The 16,564-nt window shown below is 55.9% G+C and overlaps 1 protein-coding gene across 16 annotated transcripts in view; it reads left to right on the top strand.

Moving 5' to 3' along the window:
* The window catches only part of afdna (afadin, adherens junction formation factor a), a 117,212-nt gene that overhangs the window by 70,955 nt on the left and 29,693 nt on the right, over positions 1 to 16,564 (top strand). For all 16 annotated transcript variants that reach the window (XM_064340330.1, XM_064340345.1, XM_064340335.1 and 13 more), the window contains 7 exons: positions 754 to 899; positions 2,675 to 2,769; positions 3,037 to 3,302; positions 3,773 to 3,916; positions 5,534 to 5,732; positions 6,014 to 6,117; positions 8,021 to 8,101. In XM_064340330.1, the coding sequence (XP_064196400.1) occupies positions 754 to 899; positions 2,675 to 2,769; positions 3,037 to 3,302; positions 3,773 to 3,916; positions 5,534 to 5,732; positions 6,014 to 6,117; positions 8,021 to 8,101 (1,035 nt within the window). The remainder of the gene's footprint in view (positions 1 to 753; positions 900 to 2,674; positions 2,770 to 3,036; positions 3,303 to 3,772; positions 3,917 to 5,533; positions 5,733 to 6,013; positions 6,118 to 8,020; positions 8,102 to 16,564) is intronic.

Here is a 16,564-nt window from a genome sequence, read left to right as displayed (position 1 = left end):
GTTTCGCGTTAGCGCCCTGCCCTGGCCAGCCCGCTCCGCGCTGCCCCGCTGACCCCGCCCACACAGCTGTGACGGTCGGCCTGCCGGGAGGGGGGCGTGGCCGGGGGGCCGTGTCTGGTTGGAGGGGGGCTGGGGGTGGGAAGGGAAGGGAAGGGGTGAACGGGGGGGTGCGCGAGTCTATCCCTGGAGTGCTGCTGCTGCTGGCTGTGAGTCCCTATGGCTCTGTCCCCCCCTCTACATACCTATCTTTAATGCTTTATCTCCATCTCTATCTCTCACACTCTTTCCCTCTTTCTCTACATATCTATCTTTATTGCTTTATTTCTCACACTCTTTTTCTCTCTCTCTGCCCCTGGCACTCTTTCCCTCTCTCTCTATCTCTCTATCTCTCTCTCTGCCTTTCCCTTTCTGCCTCTGTCACTTTCTCACTCTCTCCTCTCTCTCTCTCACTGTCCCTACTCTCTCCCCTCTCTCTCTCTCCCTCTCTCCCCTCTCTCTCTCTCTCTACCTCCCTTTCGCTGCCTCTCTCCCCTCTCTCTCTCTCCTCTCTCTGCCTCTCCTCCTCTCCTCTCTTCTCTCTCCCCTCTCTCCCTCTCTCTCTCTTTTCTCTCTCCCTCTCTCTCTCCCTCTGTCTCTCTCTCCTCTCTCCCCTCTCTCCCTGTCTCTCTCTCTCTCTCTCTCTCTCTCTCTCTCCTCTCCCTCCCTCCCTCCCTCTCTGACACCGCTCTCTCCTGTGCCTGCGCTCTCTTGCAGAAGCAGAAGAACATCGCTGGGGCCCTGGCCTTCTGGATGGCCAACGCCTCCGAGCTGCTCAACTTCATCAAGCAGGACCGGGACCTGAGCCGCATCACGCTGGACGCCCAGGACGTGCAGGCTCACCTGGTGCAGCTGGCCTTCAAGTGGGTCCCCCCCCCACCCCCTCCCGTCCTCTGCTTCTCCCCGAAACAGCACACTGCGCTCTATATCAGACCTGGGTCAAATACGTATTTGCTTTGGATTCAAGTACTTTTCTGTGCTCCATTGATCTTGCCTGGCGTAATTGAGCCTGCTAATCTGACCAGAAGGCGAGGTTTGTTCTTTTTGAGAGTATTTCATTGGTTCCAATACACCAGACAAGATCAGTAAAGCGCAGAAAAGTGTTTGCATCCAAAACAAATACATATTTGACCCAGGTCTGCTCTATATGATCAAAAGTGTCTCGTCACCCCTTGGTCTGGGGCTGTTCTTCATGGTTTGGGCTAGGCCCCTTAGTTTCAGTGAAAGCAAATCTTAATGCAAGAGCATTCAGTCGCGTTCTAGACGATTCTGTGCTTCCCCAACCGTTCACATACTTTTGGCCATATAGTGTACCACAGTGGGCTTCATTCGTAAAAAAAATATCAAATATTCATAATCAGTGCAGACATAAAGAACGAGAGCGGTTTTATCTTTCTGTCTTGGCTTGTTCAGAAAGCATTTTACTATAAACGGAAATTAATGAATGTGTGAGTAAAGCCAAGCTGTAAACATGATCTTATTTCTTGGAATCGGATTTTGGTGTCGGATTTTGTTCCCATCGCGCCCGACACATTGGCTTTACTCCGCCCCCGGATTTCAGCAGTTGTCTCTTGCGCGCAGACAGCTTTTATTTCGCAAATCGCGCGTGCTTGTGAACGCACCACACAGACATATGTGTTGATGAAGTATGCACTTTATCTTGTTTGTTTTTAGACTTCAAATTTATTTATTTATTTTTTAACAAAAGTAAACTATGCGTTATAGCCGTGTAAGAGTTTCCTTGAAGTCGGTTTAGCTGCTTTGCTTTTGAAGTTTCTGGAGCCATTGTGTGGCGTGAGAAGGTGGGGGGGGAGCTGTGACTGAATGTGTGGAATGTTCTGGAATTGGCTTTTATTCCGGAGGTTGGGGATTGGAAGTATAGAGGAGGGAGCGCGTGGGTGGAAACACTGGAAACACCCCTATGAAAACACAGCCAGTTTAACATCTCCGGGGTCCCTAACCCCCCCCCCCCAACCTCCCCCCCCCACCTCATGGCCACGGAAACGGCGAGCTGAAACGAAAACCGCTTCATTTCCGCCGTGTGGCTGTGGAGGTGCTCGGTCCCGACCCCCTGCGTTTAATGCTGGATTCCAGGAAGCAGGGCGCCTGCTGTATGGGGGAAATAAAGTGTGCCCATGTGCATGTGTGTGTGTCTGTCTGTCTGCGTTGTGTGTGTGCGTGCGTGTGTGTGTGTGTCTGTCTGTCTGCGTTGTGTGCGTGCTTGTGTGTGTGTGTGCGTTTGTGTGTGGTGGTGTTTGGTGTGTGTGCGTGTGGTGTGTTTCGTGTCGTCTGTCTTGTGTGTAGTGTATTTGTGTGCGTTGTGTGTTTTCGTGTGCGTGTGTGTATTCTGTGTGGTGTGGTGTATTTCTGTGTGTGTGTGTGTGTTTTCTGTGTGAGTGTGTGTATTTCTGTGTGTGTGTGTGTGATTTCTGTGTGCGTGTGTGTATTTCTGTGTGAGTGTGTGTATTTCTGTGTGAGTGTGTGTATTTCTGTGTGAGTGTGTGTATTTCTGTGTGCGTGTGTGTATTTCTGTGTGTGTGTGTGTGTGAGTGTGTGTATTTCTGTGTGTGTGCGAGCGTTTGTGTGCTCATGCACCTGCGGGGCCCCGTAGGCAATCACGTGATCTGTGCCTGTGCAGGTACCTGGTTCACTGCCTGCAGTCTGACCTGAATAACTACATGCCCGCCTTCCTGGAGGACCCGGACGAGCAGAACCCCCAGCGCCCCAAAATAGGTAATCTGAGCCATTCCATCGCCTGTATCTCACTGTGCCTTGATGGACATATCTAATATCTTTGAAGCCCCCTAGTGGGAGCCTGCATTTACTACAACCTGCTGTATTACTGATGGTGCACCCAGCCGACAGTTTGGTAGAAGCGACGCACGCAATGCATTAATTTGAAAGTGAAAAAGCATCATTCCATGTGATCTATTCCCCTGTAAATGTGACTGTACACTGTCCTTCTGGGTAACCGTCTCCCTCCCCGTCCTGTCCCCTCAGACGACGTGCTGCACACGCTCACTGGCGCCATGTCCCTGCTGCGCCGTTGCCGGGTCAACGCCGCCCTCACCATCCAGCTGTTCTCGCAGCTCTTCCACTTCATCAACATGTGGCTGTTCAACAAGCTGGTGACGGAGGCGGACTCGGGCCTGTGCTCGCACTACTGGGGGGCCATCCTGCGCCAGCAGCTCAGCCACATCGAGGCCTGGGCCGAGAAGCAGGGCCTGGAGCTGGCCGCCGACTGCCACCTCAGCCGCATCGTGCAGGTGAGGGAGGGAGGGGTGTGTGTGTGCGTGTGTGTGTGTGTGTGTGTGTGCATGTGAGTGTGAGAGTGTGTGTGTGTGACCGCTGCTGTGTGTGTGTGTGCGTGTGACCGCTGCTATGTATGTGTGTGTGTGTGTGTGTGTGTCAGAGTGTGTGTGTGACCACTGCTATGTATGTGTGTGTGTGTGTGTGTGTGTGTGTGTGTCAGAGTGTGTGTGTGTGTGTGTGTGAGTGTGAGAGTGTGTGTGTGTGTGTGTGAGTGTGAACGCTGCTGTGTGTGTGTGTGTGAGTGTGAGAGTGAGAGTGTGTGACCGCTGCTGTGTGTGTGTGTGTGTGTGTGTGACTGCTGCTGTGTGCGTGCGTGCGTGTGCCCATTTGTGTGTGTTTGTGTATTTCAGTTTGCCTGTTAAGAATGTCTGTAGTTTACGGTCTTACACCCGAGCGGTCCTGCTTTCTGATTGGTCTCTTCCAGGCGACGACGCTGCTGACCATGGACAAGTACTCGATGCAGGACGTCCCGAACATCAACAACACCTGCTTCAAGCTCAACTCCCTGCAGCTCCACGCACTGATGGCCAACTACCACTGTGCCCCCGACGAGCCATACATTCCCCCCGTGAGTCCCACACTGTCCCTTCACCGCCCCACTTACACTGCGGGGATTTCACTACATTTCCCATGAGCCTTTGCCCTCATTCGCAACAGATTTTATTTCCTGTTTTTTGTTTATTGAATTGGAAATGGTGCCAAAGGGTTTAAGTACAAAGAAGATATTGTTGAATCATAAAAGAAACATTAATCTGCTCAATCTTTACAGGATATTAGAACCTGTTTTTTCTTCCATTAGTCAAGATTCGGTCACATGGAGTTTTAACTTTACTAGTCACTGAACCATGAAACATTGGCAGTGCATAACTGTTGAAAGAAGTGGCATCTTTGGCAGAAGTCAGTGGGTGTGCAGGTTTGCCACAGGCAGGGGTGCTGGGGTGTTTTTAACACCCTCTCACTGGAGCCCATTGGCAGTCGCTCATACGACCTGGGGGCATTACATTACAGGCATTTAGCAGACGCTCTTATCCAGAGACACCTACATAGCATTTACACTGCATCCATTTATACAGCTGGATATTTATACTGAAGCAATGCAGGTTTAGTACCTTAGCTCAAGGGTACAACGGCAGTGTCCTACCCGGGAATCGAACCTGCGAGCTTTCGGTTACCAGACCAGCTCCTTATCCATTACGCCACACTGCCGCCCGGGCGTGCCACGTGCACTGCGTGGGGAGGGGGCGGGCACAGTGACCCAGCGGTGAACTCCCTGTCACTCTCCTGAGGACAGGGGAAACGCCCTCTTCTCCGCAGCGGAGCCCCGCCCTAGTTCCGCAGCCGTGGGCTGAGATTGGCTCATCCCGCTCCCGGCCTGTAGAATCCTGAAAGTGAAAGGGCCGATTGGCCGGAACGCTGACGGGGGCAGAGAGGGGGGGAAACCGCTGACAGGAGTCTGGCTGAGGCCGAGCGAAAACAGCGGTCCCCTCGAACTGACCCGGTCACCTCCTCCGCCTCCTACGGGCCTGACCCGTCTCCTCTCTCTCCTGCGGTCCGACCACATCCCGTCTTCCCCTCTCACACACCTCTCTCTCTCTCTCTCTCTCTCTCTCTCTCTCTCTCACATTCAGTTCCGTTCAATTCAAATGGAGCTTTTTTGGCACTAAAATGACCTTGTATTGAAAGCATAGCCAATTTTTTTCTAAACGCACATCTCTGTCTCTCTCCCCCCTCTGCCTCTCTCACACTTTCACTCTCTCCCCCTCCCCCCTCCCTCCCTCTCTCTGTCTCTCTCTCCCCCCTCTGTCTCTCTCCCTCTCTCACACTTTCCTCTCCCTCCTCCTCCCTCTCCTCCTCTCTCATCTCTCTCCCTCCTCCCTCTCTCTGTCTCTCTCCCTCTCTCACACTTTCACTCTCTCCCCCCTCCCTCCCTCTCTCTGTCTCTCTCTCTCTCTCTCTCTCTCTCCCTCTCTCACACTCTCTCTCTCCTCCCTCCCTCTCTCTGTCTCTCTCTCTCTCTCCCTCTCTCTCTCCCCTCCTCTCCCTCTCTCTTCTCTCTCCCTCCCTCCCTTTCTCTCTCTCCCCCCTCTGTCTCTCTCCCTCTCTCACACTTTCACTCTCTCCCCCTCCCTCCCTCTCTCTGTCTCTCTCCCTCTCTCACACTCTCTCTCTCCCTCCCTCCCTTCAGGAGCTGATCGACCACGTGGTGGCGGTGGCGGAGAACACGGCGGACGAGCTGGCGCGCAGCGACGGGCGGGAGGTGCAGCTGGAGGAGGACCCCGACCTGCAGCTGCCCTTCCTGCTGCCCGAGGACGGCTACTCCTGCGACGTGGTGCGCAACATCCCCAACGGCTTCCAGGAGTTCCTGGACCCGCTCTGCCAGAGAAGTGCGTCCGCAAAACCGCCACCCGAGTTTTCACAGCCTTTTCAGGGTTCCTGCTTAGGGCAGGGCTGGTGGGCACAATTGAGGGCATAATGGAATGCCTTTGTCAACACTGATGATGTTCAGACTGTGGAATGTGCTCAGAGTCACACAGATGGGGGGTCTTTGCTCATGTCGTCAGTGCGTTTGTGACAGTGTGGACCGCAGGTACTGGACTCCTGGTTTAGCCAAGTCTGTGGAGGCTGTTGAGAGTGAGAGCTGTCCCTCTGCCCCCCCCCTCCCCAGACTTCTGCAGGCTGATCCCGCACCCCCGCTCCCCCGGCACCTGGACCGTCTACTTCGAAGGGGCCGAGTGCGACAATCACTTCTCAGCGGACAGCGCGGACCTGGTAAGCTCCGCCTCCCGCCCTTCAGCCGCGAGCGCTACCGCTAGCGCTGTGACCGCTAGCATGAAAGCATTCCGCCCTGCTGAGGTTTCCCCCCCCCTGAGACCGGAGTAAGAGCGAGAGTAATTACTCCCACCCCCCCTCCCCAAAATCCCCCAGAGCCCCCAGCGTTCAACACCAATCGCGCCAGGAGCGCGGCGTAAATGATACCCCTCTCCCCTCGCCCCTAATCACAGAGAAGGCCCCCCGGACCGCTCCTCTTCCCGTCTGATTGTCTCCTTCCCGCCGCTGTTTCTCGTTTCGGTTAATCCAGCCCAAACACGGGACGGGCGTCGGCTCCTCGGCAGCCGGCTGAGGGAGGGGGCGAGAGGGCCCCGGGCCGGCTGAGCGCCGTCTGGCTGGCGTGGCAGGGAGCCGGCGGGCCTGGTCCCCGGGGGGTCCCGGGGGTGGGGGGGGGTGGTCCCAGTGCATTCCGGAACCCTGCGGCAATGACACGACCTGGAATCAACTCTAAACGCCGGTTAGCGCAGTTCAGCTTTAAAAAGAGGGGGGCAAGCCGGAGGCAGTCTGCTGAGGGGGGGGCCTTTTGATCCGGGGGGGTAAGGGGGGGGGGGCATTATGAGTGCGCTCACAGGCGTCACCACGCCGGGGTTTTTCCCCCAAACACACCACTCCCCCCCAACCCCCCCCCTCCATCATCCCCACACGCAGGCTGTCATTGAGGGGGAGCCCTTTTAAAGGAAGCAGCGTAATTCCCCTAAGAGCCGCGGCCCCCCCCTGTGTCTGGAGGATCCCCTGCGGGGGGCACCAGGTCCACCCAGGGGAACTCAGCAGGGGCGTTAATGACCTGCTTGGGTGAGGGCTGCTCGCGTGCCATTTTTAACAGTGGAGACACCGATTGGTTGAAAGTTAAGAATAATCCGCCCTTTGTTCTCACGGCTTGTTCGTGTCACTCAGATGGCATTCAGACAGACTGGTTTCCCGTCCTGGTTGGGTGATGACAGACGCCGTCCTCCCCCAGGCTGCGCTGCTCGCTCCTAATCTCACCTGTGATGTAATCGGCCACGGCCATCGGCCCAAAGCACGCAGGATTTGGCGCAGACCCTCCCCCAAACCCCCCCCCCCCTTCATTTGTGTCCTCAACGGATTGGAAGACCATTTCTCAGAGAGCTGGCGCCCCAGTCCCGTTTGGCGCCCTCGATTCCGCCAATCGGGGGGAGGAGAGCTGCCGGAACCTGAGGGAGGGGGGGGGGGGTGCGGCGTCGCAAGGGAAATGAGGAGCGTTTGTTTTTCTGCGGCTCGGTGCCGCCCCGGCCAGCGTTTTTTCGCGGCGGATGGAAGTTTCGGCGACACGGCGGCTCTCTCCGGGGGGAACGGGCGGCCTGCCGTCTCTTTAAACGGGGCCCACCGAGCGGCCTCTGGGGCCACTGCATGTGGCTCTCATTCCCCCCACGCTCACTGCGGTCGGCCCCCCGAACCCTGCGAGAGACGACCCCGCGAGAGGGGGGGGGGGGGAGAGGGAGAGAGAGAGGGAGGGGGGAAGAGAGAGCAGAGAGAGGAGGGATGAGAGGAAGGGTGGGAAGAGAGAGAGGAGAGAGGAGAGAGAGTGACAGATAGAGGAAGGGTGTGCGAGAAAGAGAGAGAGGGAAAGCAAGAAGAAGAGCGGGAGAGAGGGAGGGTGTTAGAGAGAGAGAGTGGGAGCGAGAAAGAGAGAGCGAGGGAAAGCCAGAGAGAGGGGAAGAGCGAGAGGAGAGGGAGAGAAAAAAAAAGAGAGAGTGGGGGAACATTGAGTGCTGAGGAGCCCCAGTTTGGATCACTGCAGCGGTAGCGTTAGCGCTAGCAGAGAGCCCCCTCTCGCTCCCCGAGCCCAGCTTTCCCTAACGGCGCTCGCCTCCTCTCTCCTCAGCCAATGCGGAAGGAACCGGAAGTGGTGACCGTCACGCTGAAGAAGCACAATGGCATGGGCCTCAGCATCGTGGCCGCCAAGGTAAGACCGCCTCTCCTGTCTTTACGTCCGCGTTTTTAAAAACCGCTACTATTCTCTGGTCTGCTTGTGACCAGGAAGCACAGGCAGTAAGGGAGTCACGGAAGGTTCTGGAAAGACCAAAACTTGTTTTGGTTTTTTAAGGTATTAAGCATTAAGTATTGAGGTTTTACTTATATTCTTGTCTGTAAGTCGGTCTATGTTTCTTGTCTAGCAGGGCTGCCTGTGTAGTGCTGCCAGTACTTAATGAGCCTGTCTTTCTCTAACATAACTATGAGCACACGCACTGTGTACTCTACTGGTCCTCTGTGGCAGGAGTTTGTTGGAGTGACAGGGTGGTGTGGGGGTGTGTGTGGACCCGAGCCGTGCGTCGCTGCCGCCGCTCACGCACACATTCTCTGATCAGTCGCGCCTCTCTCTCCGAAGCGTTTCTCAGACCGGGGGTGGGCGGGGGAGGGGGGGGGGCGAGAGGCCGAGCAGGCTTATTAACATTCCGTTCCGTTCTCGCTCCACGAGTCACCCCGCGTTTAAGGCGGCGAAAGCGTGGCGGGAACTGGGCGTGGCCAACCCTGCGCCTCCCCCCCGCCCCTCTCCTGTGGGGCCGGGGTCCTCGCGGGCAGGTGCCGCTTTCGGAAAGGGTCGCCCCGACGCCACGCTGACCGTTCGTTTGCTGTAGCGACAAGCATTCAAACGGGGGTTCAAATATGGGTACTGAGCAAAATCGCTGATCCTGGTTGAGCCCCCCCCGCCCCCCAAATCTGGGCGAGCCCCTGTCAAAGCAGAGACAGAAGTAGTGTTTACACACCCGAAAAAGCGATGAAGTCATTGTTTTCCCAGCAGTCTGAAGAGTGCTCTTTTGTGCAGAATATTATAAGACTGAGGTCTGTGGCGTTTGGCACCTCCTTGTCCCTCACCTGTCAGGTAAACGTCCTCCTGTCCACTGAAACATGGTGTGTGTGTGTGTGCGTGTGTGCGTGCGTGGGTGCGTGTGTGCGTGTGTGCGTGCGTGTGTGCGTGTGTGCGTGTGTGCGTGTGCGCGTGTGCGCGTGTGCGCGGAGTGGAGCCAGCTGTGTAGGTTTGCAGCTCCGCACGAGCGCGTGTGTTTCGGGGCCTCGGGGGGGGGGGGGGGGGGGGGGGGGGGTGGAATGCAGAATTTCTGCTCTGCACGCGTGTGTGTGAGGAGTGTGGAATGTTGGTGAGTTATGGTGCGTGCGTGCCGTATGCTGAATGGAATGGTGTATCGTCAGGTGTGTGTGTGTGTATGCGTGCACGCGTGTGGGGTTCATTGAATAGCCAAATGTGGTTTCTGTGTGTGTAGGTGTGTATGTGTGTGTGTGTAGGTGGGTGTGTAAGGGAAATGCACTGTAGACCACCTGTAGGTGGCTGTCTGTGCGTGTGCCTGTGCCTGTGCGTGTGTGTGTGTGTGTGCGTGTGTGCGTGCGCGTGTGTGTGTGTGTAGACCACCTGCAGCCGGTCGTGTTCAGGACGTGTCTGAGCCCCTCCTTGTGTTTGGGTGCGTGAGACGCCAGGAACCCCACTAAAGCCAGACGGGCGGAGGTGCAGACGGGGGTGGCAGGAGGGTGGGGGGGGCATGGTGGGGGGAGCACAAACCGTTCATTTTCAAAGCCAAATCCTCCGGTTTAAGTAGGTGGGGGCCACGTCTCCCCCCCCGTTTTTACGATTTCTATTTTCAGAGGGTAAGAGCAGCGTAAAAAAGGCGTGGGCGGAGCAATGAAGGGAGAGCAGGAGGGAGGAGAGAACGAGAGCGAGAAGGAAGCGGAGGGAGGGAGAGGGAGGTGGGAGGAGGTAGAGAGAGAGAGAGAGAGAGGGGAGTGTAATGACAGGTTGTGCTCGTGCAGTGTGCATATCTGTGAAGAGCTGGGAAAGTTTAGCCGAACTCGGAGAGCAGCAGCAGGACCGTAGCGCGGCCGGCCCCCGGTTACGTAAGAGCCTGGATGTGGCGTTTCCTGCGCCCCCCCCCCGCTCCACACCGTATGCCGGCCTAGCGCGGAGCCCCGTAGCGCCGAGCGCACTCCTCCCGTCTTCCTCCGTCAGCATCGCAGAGCGGCCCGCTGCTCTCCTGACGCCTCTCTGATTTAGTTTTTGTTTTTGTTTTTTAACGTCCCGCTCTGTGATTACTCTCCTCCTCCCACGCGTCGGTCAGCGATTCACCGGTCAGCGATTCGCCGGTCACAGCGCGGTCTCGGTCGCCGCGCTAGCCCACGCCGGCAGTATGTGGTTCTCGGTGGTCGGGCGGAAGGACGAGTCGGTAAGGCCGCTGGCTTGTTTGTGTTTGGGTGGGGGTTTGGGGTTTGGGGGGGGGAGTGTCGCCTCGTTCGGGGGCAGCGGGGGAGGCTGCAGACAGACAGGATGAGGGCACTCGAGCCTTCGCCTCGTTCCTTCTCTTCACCTCGTGTGCTGGGGGCAGGCTGCCTTTGTGTGCTTTGTGTTTCCCACGTGTGACCTGCTCTGTCTGTCTCTCTGTCTGTCTCTCTGTCTTTCTGTCTGTCTCTTTCTGTCTGTTTGACTGCTCTGTCTGTCTCTCTGTCTGCCTGTCTGTCTGAATGTCTGTCTCTGTCTGTCTGACTGTCTGTCTGTTTGACTGTCTGTCTGTTTGACTGTCTGTCTCTTTCTGTTTGACTGTCTGTCTGTCCCTCTGTCTGTCTGTCTCTCTGTCTGTCTGACTGTTTGACTGCTCTGTCTGTCCCTCTGTCTGTCTGTTTGACTGCTCTGTTTGTTTGACTGCCTGTCTGTCTCGCTGTGGAGGATGCTGATCCTTGCACTGTCCTACCTGTAGTACTTATGGCAGTGTGTGTTTGCAAGCGGAGAATATCCAGGCTGTATTATTGACTGCCCCAGCTGTGACATATATCTAAATGTTCCCCTTGGTATCACTCAGGCATTAGAAAGTGTGTGAGTCTACGTGAGAGTGTGTGTGCGTGTGTGCGTGTGTGCGTGTGTGCGTGTGTGCGTGTGTGCGTGTGTGCGTGTGTGCGTGTGTGTGTGTGCGTGTGTGTGTGTGTGTGTGTGTGTGTGTGTGTGTGTGTGTGTGTGTGTGTGTGTGTGTGAGCTGTGCTGCCAGGTTGATGATTGTGCACTCAAGGTGAAAATGCTGAGGCGCCAGCTCTCATGCTGACTGGGACGCTGGTGTGATACGGTGGTCAGTTGTTGTGGCTGTCCTGTTCAGTTCTGGTGGTTGTGTGTAGTCTGTTCAGTTCTGGTTGTTGTGTGGTAGTATGTTCAGTTCAGGTTGTTATGCAGTTGTGTGGTCATTTCTGGTTGTTGCGTCTGTTGTATGGTAACGTGGTCAGTTCTGGTTGTTGCGTCTGTTGTATGGTAACGTGGTCAGTCCTGGTTGCTTTGCGGTGGTGTGCTCACTCGTGGACGTTGTGGCTGTGCTGCGGTAATGCGCTCAGTTGTTGCGGTAGCGCAGTCGGACCTGCGGGGCTGGCCAGCTCGCGGGCGGGTGTAGGAGCAGGCGGAGGTTTCCATGCAGGTGGAGGAGCAGAGGAAATCCTGGCCCCTCCACGCTGGCCGGCGGGGCAGCTGGGCTCTCATTGTTCTGAGCTTCCCCTGAGAGCCCTGCTCTGCGCAGCGTCCTGCGGGCTCTTACTAAAGCTCTCGTTCCCACAGCCGCCCGCCAAGTTTACTCTCTCTGTTTCGGCTCTCACACCGCCCGGCCTCGCCGTGTCTCCTTCTGCAGATGTGTCGTTTTTCAGGAGAAATGTGCTCTTTGTCCCGCTGTTTACATTGTGTTTTATCCGTATCGCACAACCGATTCAGTTTGAACACGCTGTCCACCTCCTTAATCTCTTATACACACGTACGCACGCACTAGCACGCAAACGGACACAGGGGCGCACACACAAACACACACAAAGACACACGCACACACGCAGACACACACACGTGCACACACACAGACACACACACGGACGCACACACACACACACACACAGACACACACACATGCACACACACGGACGCACACGAACACACACACACACACGGGCGCACACGAACACACACACACACACACACACACACACATAGGCATACACGAACACACACACGCACACACACACACAGACATGCACACACACACACACACACACACACACACACACAGGCGTACATGAACACACACACACAAACTTGCTTTGCCAAATTGCCCAGGTTCTAACACACCGACAGCTTCAGGGCCGTTTGGTCTGTGTGTAACCTTCAGCAGAATTACAGGGCAGCGGCGGCTTTGCGTTCCTCTGACTTGAAAGACCGCACAGGGATAATAAACGAGCTCAGAGCCGACTGAAGGGCTGACACGGAATCAGACTAAACAAGCCCGGCTTCAAACGCCCCGGCTTATCAATACGCCTCGTTACCGAAAACACACGTCCCCCGTCCCGCGCTCCGCAGCCTAAATATGGGAGGCGGGCTTACTCCGTTTACCACACACAGCAGAGAGCGTTTCTGGGTTATGGGCACAAGAATGAAGAAATAATATGTACTCAAATTCAGCTTTGTAGTTTAATGAGAATCTTTTAATTGAGTTAGAATTATCCCCCCCCCCCCAAAAAAAAAAAAAACAAGTAGCAGAAACTCATTACCTCAGTGAGAGGGCCACAGTGGAGTAAGTTTTATACTTTTTTGGTATTATCATCAATCCTTTTTTAGTTCCCCTGTGCTTTGGCTGTGTATTTTATTTGTCAGTTGAACAGAAGCATAATGACTTGTCTACAGCATGTAGAGAGATGGGGGTGTGTTAATATTGGGACGACACTGTTAATGAGTGAAGTGCCGTACGTTGGGTTTGTGGTGCTAAGCAGAGCTGCACTGTGCGCTTGCAGTGTGAGGGTGTTTGTTGGGCTCAGAGCAGAGCCTCCACGCATAGCTCACCGCTGTAACAATGGAAGGATGTGCTCCCATTTCTGCGCGCGAGGTTTCCTGACCGCTCCGCACGGTCGGACCGCGATCTCGCGGGGGACGCTGAGGGTCCGGGGGCGGGGGGGCACATGCGCGTGGGTCTCCAGGAGCACCACCGGCTCTCGTCCGCGTTCGCCGGAGCGGGAGCGAGAGAAGGCACGTTTCGATAGAACCCGCCGCAGCTGCCCGCTATCCCGACATTTCTCTCAGCTTTGCGCCCTTCCTGACGGGAAGGGGACCAGACGCGCCCGGGGGGGTGGGGTAGGGGGGCCTTCAAAACCTCGCATTCCTCCACACGTCTGCACAGAGGACCGGCTAGCTGCTTCGCTCTGAACCGGGTCAATCGAGAAAGTCTTGTGTTGGCCGTATTTAATAAACCCCAATCACTTTATTGATAATGAATAATGAAGTTGCATCATTCAGAACTTTGCCTTTCCCTTGCCCTGTGTTGTCTAAAAGCAGGCTTCAGGGTTGTATTAAGGTGTAATTGAGTCTTCCTGCGGTGATAACTCCAGGGAGCAGCTGAAGGCTGTGCTGCTCGTGATAAGCCTCTTCTGCGGGGGCTCAGACGCAGAGTGGACTCCGACAGCCCGTCAGCTCCGCCCGGGCGGAGGCGTTTCGGGCCGTCCGCTTGGATTTGTCGCCGCGGTAACGCGTTCACGGTGCGGCGTTCCGGATTTGACCGCCATCGAAGGCGCGGAAAACGCAAGAAGGATTCCGCGTGCGGATGGCGAGTCTGTCTCCGGCACGCGCTCCTGTTCATAGTCACCGATTTAAAAAAAAGCGGGAAATCGGTCTGGGCGGCCGGTACGAGCCGAGCTGAGGAATTCGCTTAGAGGCAGACGCAGAGGTAATCTAGCGGGCGTGTCCCCGTCACTGACTGACCGACTGACTGACTGACTGACTGGCTGACAAAGCCAGCCCTGTCCCGTCGTGCTGAAATGGCCGCTCTCTCACGCTGAGCTGAGAGACCCTCTCCCTCTCGGCCAGCAGTAGTGCTTTCGTGCCGTCAGCCCCGTTGAGCGTGTAACACATCTGTGTTGAATCACCAGCTTCCAGAGGCTCTTCTCACGGCCCTGTGAGCTGCCGCATTTATGGCTGCTTCAGTGCAGCGGGGTGGGTGTGGGGCAGGTGTGTGGGGGTGGGGGGGCGGGGGCGGTGGGCATTTGTGCCTCTTTGGCCCCGCCCGGCCCTCCCACAGATCATCTGGATAAGAGAGAGAGAGCATGAGAGAGATCAATAAATGTAATCTTAACATTTTTGTTATGGTCGTCATGCCTTAATTAATCTTAATTAATATCTTTTAACTACGTCAGTGTTCTTTTTAAACGTTTGTTGAAAGTCATACTTGTTGCATGTCGTATATGTAGGCTACTTTCCGTGTTCTATATTTCGCTTTAGCGATATGACTAGTCCTGCCAATAAAGCAAATTGGAATGGAGAGACAGAGATAGAAAGACAGAGAGACCCTCTCACTTCAGGCAAGCGGAGCGAGGCGGAGGCGTTCGCGGTGACGTCCCGTCAGCCTAGCCGCTCACCGAGAGACGAGCCCCGCTGAAGCTATTCACGTCCCCACAACGCCAGAACCTTCTGAGAACTGGACGACGCTCGCCAGCTGAAATATCTCCGCGCTTAAAATGATAGTTTGTTGTTGTAAATGGCACATGAGCTACAGAATGTGGGGCAAAAAAAAAAAAAAAGAATTTCAAAGAGACCACAGTTTTCTCGGGTTGCTTTGTGTACACTTCACTTTGAGTTCAGGAGGTGAGGTTTAACATATTCCAAGCTCGGTTTTTAGGGATGGCATTCTGTTTGTGTGGCGAAGGCCTGCGGGTGTATTATATTGTATCCCAGCTTCAGTGGCCATGGGTTCAGTGGCGCATCCTGATGGCTTTGCTCACCATCATAACGGCTCTGTTAGCGCTTAAATTCGCTCGGGCGGTAAATGAACTGTAAACGAAGCGAGCGACGTTTATTCCAGAACCTTCTGGGCAGAAGCCCAGGAGCACAAAGGACACTCCCGATGTGTATCGCGCGCGTCCCCCCCCCGCGAGTCGAGAGGGAGAGCCGAAGAGAGCAGACATTTTAGCGGGGGATTTAGCGACGGGGTCTCCAGCCTCTGCTTTGGGCTTCCTGTATTTGCGGGGCTAGGTTACAGAGCGCTTCCGTGGACAGGAAGCTCCCAGGGTGGGGCCGGTGTTTGTTTCAGCGCTCCGAGCCAGCGGTCCGGCCCCCGCCGAACGTCACTCCGACTGCATCTGGGACACGTCCCAGCGAAAGGCATCGAACTTTGCTTTTCGGGTTGGTAGTCCGTCCCTAAAGAAAAATTACAGCTGCAGTATAAAGTATAAAGCAGAGAACGTGAGTAATGACTTTTTGAAGGTTTTTGAGAATGACTCTGAAGGAACGGTGGAGTTTTTTGGTTTGGTCGCGGGATTGTTTTTCGCGGCGCTGGGGGAACGTGGCCAGTCGGACCTGTTTTCTTTCCGCCCCAGCTTTGTGAGTCACATGGTTACAGCTGTAACCCCCCCCACCGCACCTCACTCTGCACCACACCCTCATGCGGGCGCTCTGTTTGCTTTCTAATGTTTTTACTGGAGATGGTGAGAAAGCGGTGAGGTTTCGAGGATCGTGCGCTGTGAGATTAGATCGCCACGGGAGGACGCGGATGTGTTGTTGTCCCCGTTTCCATGACAACCTCCTCGGCACTCCTTTGGGTGAGGTGAACGTGGGAGGTTGGGGGGAGGGTGGGGGGAGGCCAAAGCGAATGCCCGTCTGCAAACTCGCCCATTGCGGAGAGACCCAGCCCGATGCCACCGGTGTGCGGTTGCACAAAGGGAGGAGTTGGCGGAGGAGGCGGGTGAAGCTTTGGGTCGCCCGTTCAGTTGTTAGGGAGGAAGAACCGCCCACGTAGTGGTCAGAGCTGGGTCTGACGGGCGTGGCGGGTTTCCCTGACCCCTTCAGTGAGACGTGGACCCGGTCACTTTGGGCCAGACGCTCTTTATCCCCGAAGGCGGCGGTTCACTGAGTCTTCAGAACCGCGGCTTTGTTCCCGCAACCCCCTCGCCCCCGTCTCCTTTCCGCAGTCACATGTCTCCGCGTGATGCGCCTTCAGGTTTGAGCAGACGTGTAAAGGGTGCGAACAGCACCGCCCCCCCCCACTCCACCCCTACTCCAATCACAGGTGTGAAATATAGCGCTCTCGCGCTCCTTTTCGCACCCTCACCTCCGCCCGCCGCGTCTGACGCGGCGCCAACCAACCCCCCCACCCCCCCCCCTCGAGTGCCACGTCTCCCGTCTCCTCTGACAACCCGATAATTAATGTGAGCGCTCCGCGATCAAAGACGCACGCGTCTGCTCCGGTCTCCGGCAAGTTCCGTACGCCCGCCATCCTTACGCGGGGCGTCAGGACCGTACCCGTCATTGCTCCTCACGCCAAACTCCTGCTCTTAATGACTTAATTACCCCAGTTCTTCACGTCAGCTGAGTTATCACATGCCCGAGAGCTCCAGCCGGAGACTTCCTGTGTGACTGCGTGAAAAC

The sequence above is a fragment of the Anguilla rostrata genome, chromosome 6 (assembly GCF_018555375.3).
Source record: "Anguilla rostrata isolate EN2019 chromosome 6, ASM1855537v3, whole genome shotgun sequence".
Lineage (NCBI taxonomy): Eukaryota > Metazoa > Chordata > Actinopteri > Anguilliformes > Anguillidae > Anguilla > Anguilla rostrata.
This window is presented reverse-complemented; position numbering and strand designations above follow the sequence as displayed.